This window comes from Plecotus auritus (assembly GCF_963455305.1).
Source record: "Plecotus auritus genome assembly, chromosome: 1".
NCBI lineage: Eukaryota > Metazoa > Chordata > Mammalia > Chiroptera > Vespertilionidae > Plecotus > Plecotus auritus.
Genome location: NC_137770.1, coordinates 85,107,430 through 85,120,455, shown reverse-complemented (window position 1 = coordinate 85,120,455; position 13,026 = coordinate 85,107,430). Strand labels below are relative to the sequence as shown.

At 45.7% G+C, this 13,026-nt stretch overlaps 1 protein-coding gene across 1 annotated transcript; it reads left to right on the top strand.

Annotated features, from left to right (window-relative positions):
• Positions 1-113: 113 nt before the first annotated feature.
• On the top strand, positions 114-5,318 carry CBLN3 (cerebellin 3 precursor). The gene is made up of 3 exons (XM_080673941.1): positions 114-1,144; positions 1,440-1,559; positions 1,887-5,318. Exons 1-3 carry the CDS (start codon positions 770-772, stop codon positions 2,082-2,084), a joined length of 693 nt encoding a protein of 230 aa, XP_080530067.1. The 5' UTR covers positions 114-769; the 3' UTR covers positions 2,085-5,318.
• Positions 5,319-13,026: the final 7,708 nt, after the last annotated feature.

Sequence of the window (13,026 nt, the reverse complement as noted above, 5' to 3'; positions counted from 1 at the left end):
GGAGGAGTCAGCCGGGCCCCTCGGGGGACGCGGCCAGCACAGAGCCCGCCCCCGCCCACCAGGCTCCGCCCCGCTGCCGGCCTCGGCCCCCGCCCACTTGCCCGCAGTTCTCTGGGTCTCCCACAGTCTCTCCTGATCCCTCTGGGTTCCTGCTGTCCTCCGTAGTTCTCAGGAAAGAGGAACCACTCATTGAGAGTCAGAGGTAAAGAGAGTTTTAAAGGGACGAATTCAGGCCCTTCAGGTGAAGTTATTGGAAGGCCAAGGAGGAAAAGTGACTGGCCGAGTGACACTGTTGGCCCAAGTACTTTTCCACCAAAACAATTGTGGGAAAAAGACAAGGGCTTTCCTTTCTAACAATGAAAAAGGTGCCACTGAGAGTGCTGTGAGGGATTTTGAAGAGGGGAGGAATGAGGAGGAGGAAGGACCATACGAGCTGTCTCTTGCACTCTTGCAAATACACACACACACACACACACACACACACACACACACGTTCTCTGTCGTCCCAATTCCAGCCTTCAGTGCTCTCTGGAGAGGCTGTCCTGGGGTTCTGGCTGTAGCCGTCCTGTCTGGCTGCTTCATCTCTCCTCTCCCTCCCAGAGCCCAACTGCTGTCATTTTGTGCCCTGCCAAGGAGGAGGGAACTGCAGTGACAGCAGGAGTGAGAGGCAGGACAGAGTTGTGGGGCACAGAGTGGTATGGAGAGGGAGATGCTTAGACCAGGTGACAGTGAGGCGCAGAGAGAGGGCTAAGGAGTGGGGTGAGGGCTGATGAGAGCCTGGAGGAGAGTGGAAACTAAAAGGAGTAGCAAGAAGACAGGACTTGTGTGTCACAGCCACTCAGCCATGCTGGGAGCAAAGCAACTCTGGCTACCAGGTCTTGCACCCAACCCCTGGTTGCCCTTGGCCCTGACGCTTCTGGCCCTGGGGACCGGATGGGCCCAGGAAGGGTCAGAGCCTGTTCTCCTGGAGGGCGAGTGCCTGGTGGTCTGTGAGCCTGGTAGGGCTGCTGCAGGGGGGCCTGGAGGAGCAGCTCTGGGAGAAGCGCCCCCCGGAAGAGTGGCATTTGCTGCAGTTCGAAGCCACCACCATGAGCCAGCAGGGGAGACAGGCAACGGCACCAATGGGGCCATCTATTTTGACCAGGTAATCCCCTACCCTGCAAGGACCTGGAATCAATACAAGCCCACTCCACTGTTAAAAAGAGAGCCCTGCTGTGGCCAATTGCCCCTCTACCCCGCTGCCCATCTCCTTTCCCTTCACTCTTATCCCTATACCTCCTTGCCCTTTCTCACTATTTTTTTTTTAATCTGTACATTTCTCCTGTGGGGAGCTACTTACAACCCCGTATTTTCCTTATTCACTGCCCCATCCCTCAACCCAGTGGTTTGCCTAAGCCCCAGGCGTCCCCAGCGCATTCAGCAGGGTCTGCTTCCCCCAGGTCTTGGTGAATGAGGGCGGTGGCTTTGATCGTGCCTCAGGTTCCTTCGTGGCCCCTGTCCGAGGTGTCTACAGCTTCAGGTTCCACGTGGTGAAGGTGTACAACCGCCAAACTGTCCAGGTGACCTGAGCATTGGGCCCTGTCATTGTCCAGACTCGGGTCGGGGGAGGAATAAGTGGAGCCCAGCTGACTCCTGGGCAGACCCTCCATTGGCCTGTGGCCTGGGGGGCCAGGAGCAAGGGAGGGAAGGGCCTGCCTAGCAGAGAGAGGGGGAACTGCAGAGTGTAACATTGGCTACCCCTCAGCTCTCCCAGGAGATTGCACTGAGCCTCAGATTCCCAGGTTCCAGAGTGTCCCGCTGGGGCTGGGAGAAGAGGAGTAGCCCTCAGAAAAGTGGGGTCCTAGGCCAAGGGCTGGGTAGAGACGCTAACTGGTCTCCCTTCTCAGGTGAGCCTGATGCTGAACACATGGCCTGTCATCTCAGCCTTTGCCAATGACCCTGATGTGACCCGGGAGGCAGCCACCAGCTCTGTGCTACTGCCCCTGGACCCCGGGGACCGGGTGTCTCTGCGCCTTCGTCGGGGAAACCTGCTGGGTGGCTGGAAATATTCAAGCTTCTCTGGCTTCCTCATCTTCCCACTCTGAGGGCTCAAGCCTTTCAAGAATGGGAATCTAGCCCCTGACCTCTGTCCTCTGCCCTCCCCTGCCCCAGAAGCAACATCTTTGGGGCGGGAGAAAGGCCCCCTCTGGCTGCCTGAATTCCACCTTCTTGCATGGGACCTTGTGCCAAACACCCAAGGTGATGAGTAGAGCTATATCTAGGGACTGGCCCCTCTAACTTCCCTCCCCCTTTTCACATGACCTCACAACCTCTCACTGCATCTCTCTGTCTGCAACCTTAGGATCAGGGCAGGATTTGGCAGGTAAAAAGTCCTGCGATACTTTGCAGACTTTGCTGTTCCTTCCCCCACTCCCACCCCCACCCCCCCAGCTTCTAGCTCAGTGCTACTTGGAAACAGGTGGCACAGGTGAGCCTGACAGACCCCCACAAGGGCCCAGATGGACCGGCCTCATCATACCCTACAGGCTCCTTCCTGTGAGGAGTGCCAGCATCACGGATTTCTGCCAGCACAGTCAGGAGCTGAGCCAGCACCATATGGACTAGGGCAGGAGACTCAGCCACCAGTATAATTGTGGGGAGGGCCACTGAGGAGCCCAGAGCCTATGGCTGGTAGGACAGGAATGGGACATGTGACCATCCTGAACAAGGTACACATTTTTCATGCACACTGGGGCAGCCAGCAGGCAGTGAACCTGGGTGTTCATCTGTACAGGTCCCAAATGGACTCTGGCCCTCACCTCCCCACCTGAGTCATGGGGTGTGTTTGTGTGTGTTTGCTCTGGCTGAGAGCAGGTATACAGTGCTTTCTTGGGCAGCTGTTGGTAAGGGTAGAAGGTCACATGTGGACAAGTATAGATCTCCAGGCATGGAACACATCAATGACCATAGCAACCTTTTAAAAGTGCTCAACCTTTGTAGTCTGAAGTTCAATCACTTCATGTTCTGGCCACCACCTCCTTCCTCCCAGCTCTATCAATTACCTTCACCAAACTTGTTCTGGACTATCCCACAACCTCTCTTCTTTCCCCTGATCTGTGCTATATTAGCCTCCATTTTAAACTTCCTATTTCCTTGGTTTCAATGATGCATTCCTTCAACCACTCTCCTGCCATTATTATACACTCTCTTACCTGGCTGTCCAAATGGCCCAGCATGGATGACTCTATCAATAAAGTTACTAGAGAATGATAGTTGATGAGACACTATAAGATAACTAAAGATAAAAGATGCCATTACAGTTTGGATTAGAGACTCCAGGATACAAGCAGGTATATTGTAGAGAAAATAAATATAAAACTGTGCGCTGGCCAGCGTGGCCCAGTTGGTTGAGCATCAGCCCATGCACGAAAAAGTTGCCTGTTCTATTTCCAGTCATGGCACATGCCAGAGTTTCGGGCTTGATCCCTGATGGGGGGCTTGCAGGAGGCAGCCAGTTGATGTTTCTCTCTCATCAATGTTTCTCTCTCATCCTCTCCCTTCCTCTCTCTCTCAAATCAATAAAAACATATTCTTTTTAAAAAATAAAAACTGGCCCTAGCCAGCTTGGCTCAGTGGATGGAGCGTCGGCCTGCGGACTGAAGGGTCCCAGGTTTGATTCCGGCCAAGGGCACATGCCTGGGTTGCGGGCTCGATCCCCAGTAGGGGGCATGCAGGAGGCAGCTGATCAATGATTCTCTCTCATCAATGATGTTTCCATCTCTCTCTCCTCACTTTCTCTCTGAAATCAATACAGAAATAAATTTAAAAAAATAAAAACTGTATGTTAGAGTAAAAAAAAAAAAGATTTAGTAATGCTTGAGTTAAATAGTAAATACCAATGTGAATTTGTGGTTTTCAAAAGAAATAATTTTTTCCAATTTTATTACTAAGGTAGCATAGAAACAACATTAGGAAAAAAATCTGATGTGCATTCTTAGCACCTGGATCTTTGCCTCAAATATTATTCACCTTTAAAAGGACTCAGGGTTACTTAGAGAATAGCTTCATATCTCAAATAACTGTAGGCCTGGAACATGTTGTTGAAGACAATAAGCAAGGATGTATAGAATAAAGCTGAGAAGGCAAAGGGACCAATTTTTAAAAACTCACTTGGCATTCTGTGACAATTTGATAATCAAAATAAAAATAACATAGTTAATTAGAACAAGGTGAATTTTTTTTAATTTATGACTTTCCATAGTGATATTCCTAAAGGAAAAAGTCACTATGAAGTGACGAATGAATATAATAGGATATTTTTAGTTTGTTTTGATAAATAGAAGAGTATAAATGCAATATATATTTTAACTATTCATAAGGTACATTTACTTTTCTTTATCTGTATAAGGGAGGGATGGATATAGAAAGCTGTGAGTAATTCCAGAAAAAGGTTGGAACTGTACCAAGAATGAAAGAGACTGATTGGCACAATCTGGTCATACATTACAATTAGAAAGAAAGAAAGCCTAATAGTGTGTTACAAGATAATGAATTAGTCAAGTGTCCAAAAGATAACTGCTCACTGCTCAAACTTGATCTTTCATCTCTCGGGAAAGGGAGCCTCTGTATTACCATACTAATTATAATGATATTACATCAACAGTAAAGCCCAAAATAAAAATGGCTTAAGCAAAGTAGAAGATTATTTCTGTCTCACATAGAAGAATCACAGATAAGAGTCCAGGGATGAATGGCAGTTCTTTTGGGTTCCTGGATCCAATTCCAATGTGTATGTGTGTGTGTGTGTGTGTGTCGGGGGTTGGGGGGTGCTTCCCACAAAACACCAAGCAATTCTCAAGACACCAGCAGGTTAGCCAAGAATTGGGCTCAATTCAACACAATTCTGAGACTACCTACCTTGATTTTGCATCAGATTTCACAGGTTAAGGATTCAGTCCTACAGCACCACCACTCTTTACTTCAGACCCCAGCTGAAAGCCCAGACTGTTAACTGTACTTCTAACCAACTGCTATAGATTGGAGGTTCCAATGACCCCTTCCTTGACACCTTCCAGGTTGTTACCTGTGCCCCTGATTGACTGACTAGGTTCCAGGGTTAAACAACAAACTTTTAACTTCCGCCCTGGCTAGTGCGGCTCATTTGGTTGGGTGTCATCCACATGAAAGGTTGCTGGTTCAATTCCCAGACAGGGCACATGCCCCAGTTTTGGGCTCGGTTTTAGGCTCGATTCCTGGTAGGGGACATGTAGGAGGCAGTCAATCCATTGATGTTTCCTTCTCACATCAATGTTTCTCTCCCTCTCCCTTCCTCTCTCTCTAAAAATCAATAAAAAAATATTAAAAAAAAAACTTTCACAGCTGAGTTTTTTAAAAGAAAGTGTTTATTAGGCCATTTCTAGCAAAAAAGAAGACTGGTCGTGGGGCATGGAGTCTAAACCTCTGCATGGGTAGGTAGAAAAGATAACATATCCAATGTCCAGGAGTTTTGCCAGTGTTTTTATACATCAAAAATGGAGGAGAAAGCTGTAAGCTATTCTGAAAGATTTTACATTAGCTATAGATAAAGGGTATGGGGGAAGGGCTAGTTCTGGGATGGGTGCAACAGAGTCCACAAAGTTCATGTGCAAGAAGAAGGGGAGGCTCCTGGGATTCTATGGTGCCCCAAAATTAATCCTCTCTTGGATGATCACAGAGATAGCTACCTGGAAATTAATCCTAAATTCTAACAGATACCCAAGAATGTGAGCAGTCTTTTGTCATACAGCAATTAACAGGCTAACTGTTTTGTCTCTTTCACTCTCTGGTGCTGGAGTTTTAACTTATAACATCCCAGAATTTTTTCTCTTGTCACCAGTGACCTCCATTTAATTTGCTAGAGAGGCTCACTTAACTCAGAGAAACATGTTACTTACTAGATCACCTGCTTATTATAAAAGGACTCAAGAGCCCTAGCTGGCCAAGTAGCTCAGTTGGTTAGAGTATTGTTCTGATATAACAAGTTTACAGGGTTCTATCCCCAGTTAGGGCACATACAAGAATCAACCAATGAATGCATAAATAAGTGAAAGGGACATCTCTGGTCTTTAAGGATTTTGTCTCACTATACCAGGCCTACCTTCACTCTCAATGGAGAAGGCCCTGGACTGAAATCTGCATGACAACCTTATCCTTGTTCACTGTGCTTTTTCTGGTGACCTCCCATAACTGACTCTCCATGGCCAACATCTTTGTCTTTGGCTGATGGTGGTGTTACAAGGGATGGCCTCCACCATTTTGGTGAATTAACTCAGTGATCCTAGGTCTCTCCCATGTATACAGGAGGTCTGCATGTTATTAAACTTAATTTATTTTCTCCTGCTAACCTATCTCATTAATTTGATGATTAGTGTAGTCACCATTAAGGTCAAGGATACATTAAGGTAAAGGATAATTTTTCCTTCCCAACATGGTTGTAGGACTAGGGCTCTGGCCCCCTCCATCTTTGAGCCAACAATGTCAGGCCAAGTCCTTCTCACATTAATCTCTCTGACCTATACTTCTGCCACATGTCTGACTTCAGTGGAGAAAGTTCTCTGATTTTAAGGACTCATGTGATTAGATTGGCCCCACCTAGATAATCGTTTAAGTTTCATAACCTGAACTACATATTAGAAGTTCCTTTTGCCATGAAATAGAACATATTCAGAGGTTCCAGAGTTGTAGGCATGGACGTCTGTGTAAAGTTGATATCATTTAAAGAAAAGGCATCTAGTTACAATACACTAAATGCGTGGAAAAGGTGTAGGCTTGAAAGGGTCCTGTGATAAATAAGATAAACTCAGGTTTTAATCATCTTAAAAGGTTAAACCAGTTCCCAGGCCCCAGTCAAGACTTCATCAAATTTTTTTTTAATTTTCATAAGAGTTCATTTGAGCCAAATTGATGACATGCTGGAAAGCAAGATCTGAAATACTGGAGAAAAACAGTTTTGCAGTTTTCTTTATATATAATATTCTTTGGGATATCTAAATTCAAACTTTGGTTTCAACTGAGATAATATCCATCTCTTGGGTCTACAAACCAATTTCTATAACAGGACTAAAGGTCAGTATGGTAAACTTTGTAGGGTATGTGTGATGCTTTTAGAGAAGCTGGCATACTATACTGGTGATTCTATCAAAATATGGAGGAGGATTTAAGTTTACAGTTGATGTTTAAATAATTTGATTTGTAAAATGTGTTGACTTTGATTTGCTGGTTATATAAATCATGTTTAAATGTTTAGACAATGTTTGCTTAAATGGGTTTATGAAGTAAATAGATTAAGCAAAAAATAAAGCACAGATGGTGGTTAGTGTTCTCCTCCAGGTACAAAAAGCTCCTCAGACTTTAAATATTCTAAAAATAGGATCCAACTGCCCTGCTTTCCCTACACCCACGGCCTGGCAGCTGCTTACCACAGAGAAAAGTCCCACCACTACAGGATTCACTGTGGATCTAAATCCATGGTCTCCAGCCACCCCGTCCTCAATCCGCCAAGCAATTCTATGGTTTCCTTTGCCATTCTCTTTCCTCACCCTCCCCAGAATTCAATTGAAGCCTTCTGTTTTCTCCTTAAATCCCTTACCCCCCACCCAACTTTGCCCCCACTGTTAGCAGTAGATGGCCTCACCTTTTACATTGAAAAAAAAGCAGAAACTCCAGGCAGGAACTCCTCCCACCACCACATTGAGAAACTTACCGTCATCCTCATCTTGGCTTCCTCCTAGCTGGTTCAGTAGAAGACGTGTCCCTCCTCTTGTCAATGCGGCTATCTTCATCCTCCAGCCATGGATGCCATTTCTTCCAAACATACTCTCTTCCTTTCCTCTCACCTCTCCTATATGTTCAACTTCTCTCTCTCTACTTATTTCTCCCCTTCAGTTAAATAGACTCAAGTCTCTTCAAGTTAAAAGAGAAAAAATGGGTGTGGAAATGGTTGTAGATGTTTAATTATTCTCGGCTCTATATGCCCCCAGAATTGATTGGCATAATTCTCTTCCTCTTTAGAGCCAAATATCTATGCTCACCAGTTGCTCGCCTCTATATCAACTATGGCCTCCATAGCTCCACCTAAATTGTGCTCAGCTAATCACTCACTACTTCCGTGTCACTAAAGTCAATGGACACTTCCTAGTCCTTCTGTTACTGGGGCTCTCCCTAACATTTGATACTGTTGACCACACACTCCTTCTAGAAGCACTCTCTCACCTGATTCCCTGACTGTGTACTCTCTGGGCTTTCCCTCCACCTCTTTGCCCAAGTCCCGGGTTTTTGTTTGTTTGTTTCAGGCTCCTCTTCCTCTGCCCATCTCTTAAATGTTGATTTTCCTCAAGGTTCTGCCCTAGGATTTCTTCTGTCTCAAAAGCAGGGATTTCCCCCCATGTACTGACAACTTCTGCATTTTTTGTCTCTATCCAGAATCACCCTCCTAAATCTCAGACTTGTACATTGTATGTCCCACCTTAAAGCCAACCTGCTAAAATTATAGTTTTTCCTCCCTAAATCTGTTCTCCCTCCTTGTTCCCTGTGTCTACATATGGAACGTCCCTGTTACCTCAATCAAACACCAGCTCTTATCTTCAATTCTTGCCTCTCCCATAACCCTGTATCCAATTACTCACATCCATGGGTTCCACCTTTGTTTTCCATCCACCCTGGCTCAAACCACCAATCTCTCAGAATTCTACAAAAGCTTCCTAACTGGCCCCTTGACCTCCAGTTTTGCCTCCCCTAGCCCATTCTCTGCACTGGGGTTGCCATAATGATCTATCTAAATGAACTTCACTGGCTAAAGCTCTTCAGAGGAATCCCAGGAGGGGAGTGGGTTTCAGAATGAAGTCCATATTCCTTAACATTGATATTTTAAGGTCCTTTGTAATCCAGTTGCTGCAATATCCCTGCTTCATTTTTCACCATCTACAAGAATGTGGAAACCTATGAAATAACACCATTTATTAGCTGAGTGAAAATGGCACCTCTTGGAAAAAGAGAGTATGGCATTCAAGTCAAAACTTACCAGGGTCAGCCCTGGCCAAGTAGCTTAGTTGGTTAGAGCATCGTCCCAATACACCAAGGCTGTGGGTTTGATCCTTGTCAGGACACATACAAGAAAGAGTCAACCAATGTATGCATAGGTAAGTGGAGCAACAAATTGATCTCTCTCTCTCTCTCTCTCTCTCTCTCCAAAATCAGTAAATAAAGGGGAAAACATTACCAGGGACAAAGGAATCATTTTCTAGACACAACTGAGGTAAATGAGGACCTATTTTAGTTTATAAATCACATTAATCTGGGCCAAACTGAAATGGAGAAATCTTGGCTGACACTATATAACATTAATGAAAAACGGAAAGACCATAGATGGGTTGGTAGGAAGAAGCTCGAGGAACAAAGTTAATATACTTGCATGAGAGTCAGTGACCATAGTGATTAAGATGGTGAACACAGGAGTCTCTTACTTAGTAGCTGCACAGGACCTTGAGCAATTCATTTCTCTTCTCTGTGCCTCATTTTCTCCATATATAAAATGGAGAGAATAATTGTACCAGTATGTACCTCACAGGATTGGAAAGCACTTAGAATAGTGCCTGGCTCAGAGAATGTACTCAATATATGTAAGTTACTGTTACCATATGAATTAATAGACAAGTTAAAACTTCTACATGTCCCAAGGATTCTTGGACAATCTTTAAAAAACAGGTAGGATTTTTATTTTGTTTTATTATGGCCATTTACCAGTTACAATGTTTCTTTCTTTTAGGTATGTTCACCTTTACCCATGAACACAGACTTAGTAAATATTTGCTAGGGAAATACGGTATAGCAAAATTGAGGGTCAGAAAAGAAGATGGCGGCATAGGTAAACACCTAAACTGCTGCCTCGCACAACAATTTCAAAACTACAACTAAAAGACAGAACAGACACCATCCAGAACCACAGGAAACCTGGCTGAGTGAAAATTCTACAACTAGAAGGAAAGAGAAAAGCTCACAGAGAATTGGAGGTACGGCAAAGGGTCTTTGTGCACGCAGAGAGGAAGGGCGGCTGAGAGCCTGGCTGACTTTCTCTGGCGGAAGGGGAAAGGAAGCCCCCGACCACACTGAACCCCAGTTCTGACTGCACTGAACGCCAGTCCTGGGAGAAACCCCGTGGACCCAGGCTCATACAGGGGGAGTCTGGACTGTCAGGTAGAGAGAAAGGCACCCGGAGACTCGGAGACCTGGGGGAGACCCGGGAGAGCCCCAGCAGGCAGGGTTCCGGAGGCGCGCGCCAGTGTGCACAAAGGCTGCAGAGGTTGCCACAGGCTTTCCCTAGCAGAAGGGAGTCCGAAGCTCCTGACTGCACTGAACCCCAATTCTGACTGCACTGAACCCCAGTTCCAGGCGAGCCCCTGGGGACCCGCGCTCTTACAGGGGGGAATCTGGACTCTCAGTCGGAGACTCGGGAGCCGGGGAAGGCAGTGGTCTGCAGGCACGCGCATGCCAGTGCGCACAAAGGCTGCGGAGGTTGCCACAGGCTTTCCCTAGTGGAAGGAAGTCAGAAGCTCCTGACTGCACTGAGCCCCAGTTCTGACTGCACTGAACCCCAGTTCCAGGCGAGCCCCTGGGGACCCACGCTCTTGTGGGGGGAATCTGGACTCTCGGGTGGAGACTCGGGAGCCGGGGAAGGCAAAGGTCTGCAGGCGCACGCATGCCAGTGCGCACAAAGGCTGCGGAGGTTGCCACAGGCTTTCCTTAGTGGAAGGGAGTCAGAAGCCGGGGAAGGAAGAGGTCTGTAGGCGCGCACACACGCGCACAAGGCAAGGCTGACTGGAAGCCAAGACTGTCTGCTCCGCCCTGAGACTCCACCCCATCCAAGCTGAGCACAGAGGCTATTGCAGTTTGGCAAGTCTAATCCTATAAGGCTGTCTCCAACACCGAACTTCTCCCAGCGTAGACACAGCTGATCCTTACAGCCAACTGGCCTGGAGGTCAATTCCTCCCAGTGATACCAACAACAATCAAGACTTAACTACAACAAGGCTGTACACACAGTCCACAAAGGGGTGCACCAAGACTGTCCACCTCAGGTTAACTGGGGAGGCCGACCCACTGGGCCATATAGGAAACCTAGCACACAAATCTACCCTACCAACTCAGGGAAGCAGTGAAAATGCGGCGTCAAAGAAACAGATCACAAACGAAAGAAATGGAGGAAAACAAACGACTGGATATAGAATTCAAAACCACGGTTATAAGGCTTTTCAAGAATATCCTAAAAAAGGCCGATAAATATAACGAGACCCTGGAAGATATGAAAAAGGACCAACTAGAAATTAAACATACACTGACTGAAATAAAAAATATTATACAGAGACCCAGAAACAGAATAGAGGAACACAAGAATCAAGTCAAAGAATTGAAATACAAAGAAGCAAAAAACACTCAACCAAAAAAGCAAAAAGCAAAAAAAAAAATCCAAAAAGTTGAAGATAGTGTAAGAAGACTCTGGGACAACTTCAAGCGTACCAACATCAGAATTATGGGGGTGCCAGAAGAAGAGAGAGAGCAAGATACTGAAAACCTATTGGAAGAAATAATGACCGAAAACTTCCCCCACCTGGTGAAAGAAATAGACTTACAAGTCCAGGAAGTGCACAGAACACCAAACAAAAGGAATCCAAAGAGGACCACACCAAGACACATCATAATTAAAATGCCAAGAGCAAAAGACAAAGAGAGAATATTAAAAGCAGCAAGAGAAAAACAGTTAGTTACCTACAAGTGAGTACGCATACGATTGTCAGCTGATTTCTCAACAGAAACTATGCAAGCCAGACGGGAGTGGCAAGAAATTTTCAAAGTGATGAATAGCAAGAACCTACAACCAAGATTACTCTACCCAGCAAAGCTATCATTCAGAATTGAAGGGCAGATAAAAAGCTTCACAGATAAGAAAAAGCTAAAGGAGTTCATCACCACCAAACCAGTATTATATGAAATGCTGAAAGGTATTCTTAAAGAAGAGGAAGAAGAAAAAAGTAAAGATAAAAATTATGAACAACAAATACATATCTATCAACAAGTGAACCTAAAAATCAAGTGAATTAAAGACCTGAGGAACAGAATAATCTGGTGACTATAATAGAATCAGGGGCATAGAAAGGAAGTGGACTGATAATTCTCAGGGGGAAAGGGGTATGGGGGTGTTCAGGAAGAGACTGGACAAAAATCATACACATATGGATGAGGACAGTGGGGGGGAGGTAAGGGCAGAAGGTGGGGTGGGAACCGGGTGGAGGGGAGCTATGGGGGGGAAAAGGAGAAACAATTTTAATAATCTGAATAAAGATTTATTTAAAAAAACAAAAAACAAAACAAAACAAAAAAACAAAATTGAGGGGACGTCCTAATCTCACCAGATAATTTATGTATGTTTTAGCGTGGGGACGGGATACCGTGTGGGATACAGTTCTGTATAGTCTGCTTATGTCATTGAACTGTCTGCATACTGGTGACTTTGTAATTTCTCTGTTAGAGACTTGGGGAACCCACCTACCAGTGCCACCAGAGAGAAGGGAAAAAGGTGATGGGTATAAACAAGAGAAGCAGTGACTAGTGTCCAGTGCCCAGTGTGCTCAGCTGTGGACAAATTTTTTTAATTCACTCCTTTAAAAATAGGAGGAATCTTCAATCTCGGTGTAAATTGTTCAACAGTGAAGAAGAGAAATCTCATCCTGCCCATTTTCAAGACCTAAACTGGAAAGAGCACCAGCTGGGAAACCACAGCCTGGGCTTTTCTCCTGGCCCTGCCATGAACCAGCAATGGGCCTTCAGATCACTTACCTGGGTGCTGGTCTGGTCTGGTCTGTAAGAGCTGGGTAAGATGAACTTGAAAAGGTGCTCTCCAGTCTTCAAATTTGCAAGTTGGCCTGGTAACATGCAGCAGCCATGCCTCACAGCTGCCCCCCAACCTACTCACTCCCATAATTGAAATGAAGCTAAAAAAGAACTGGGCCCTAGCCG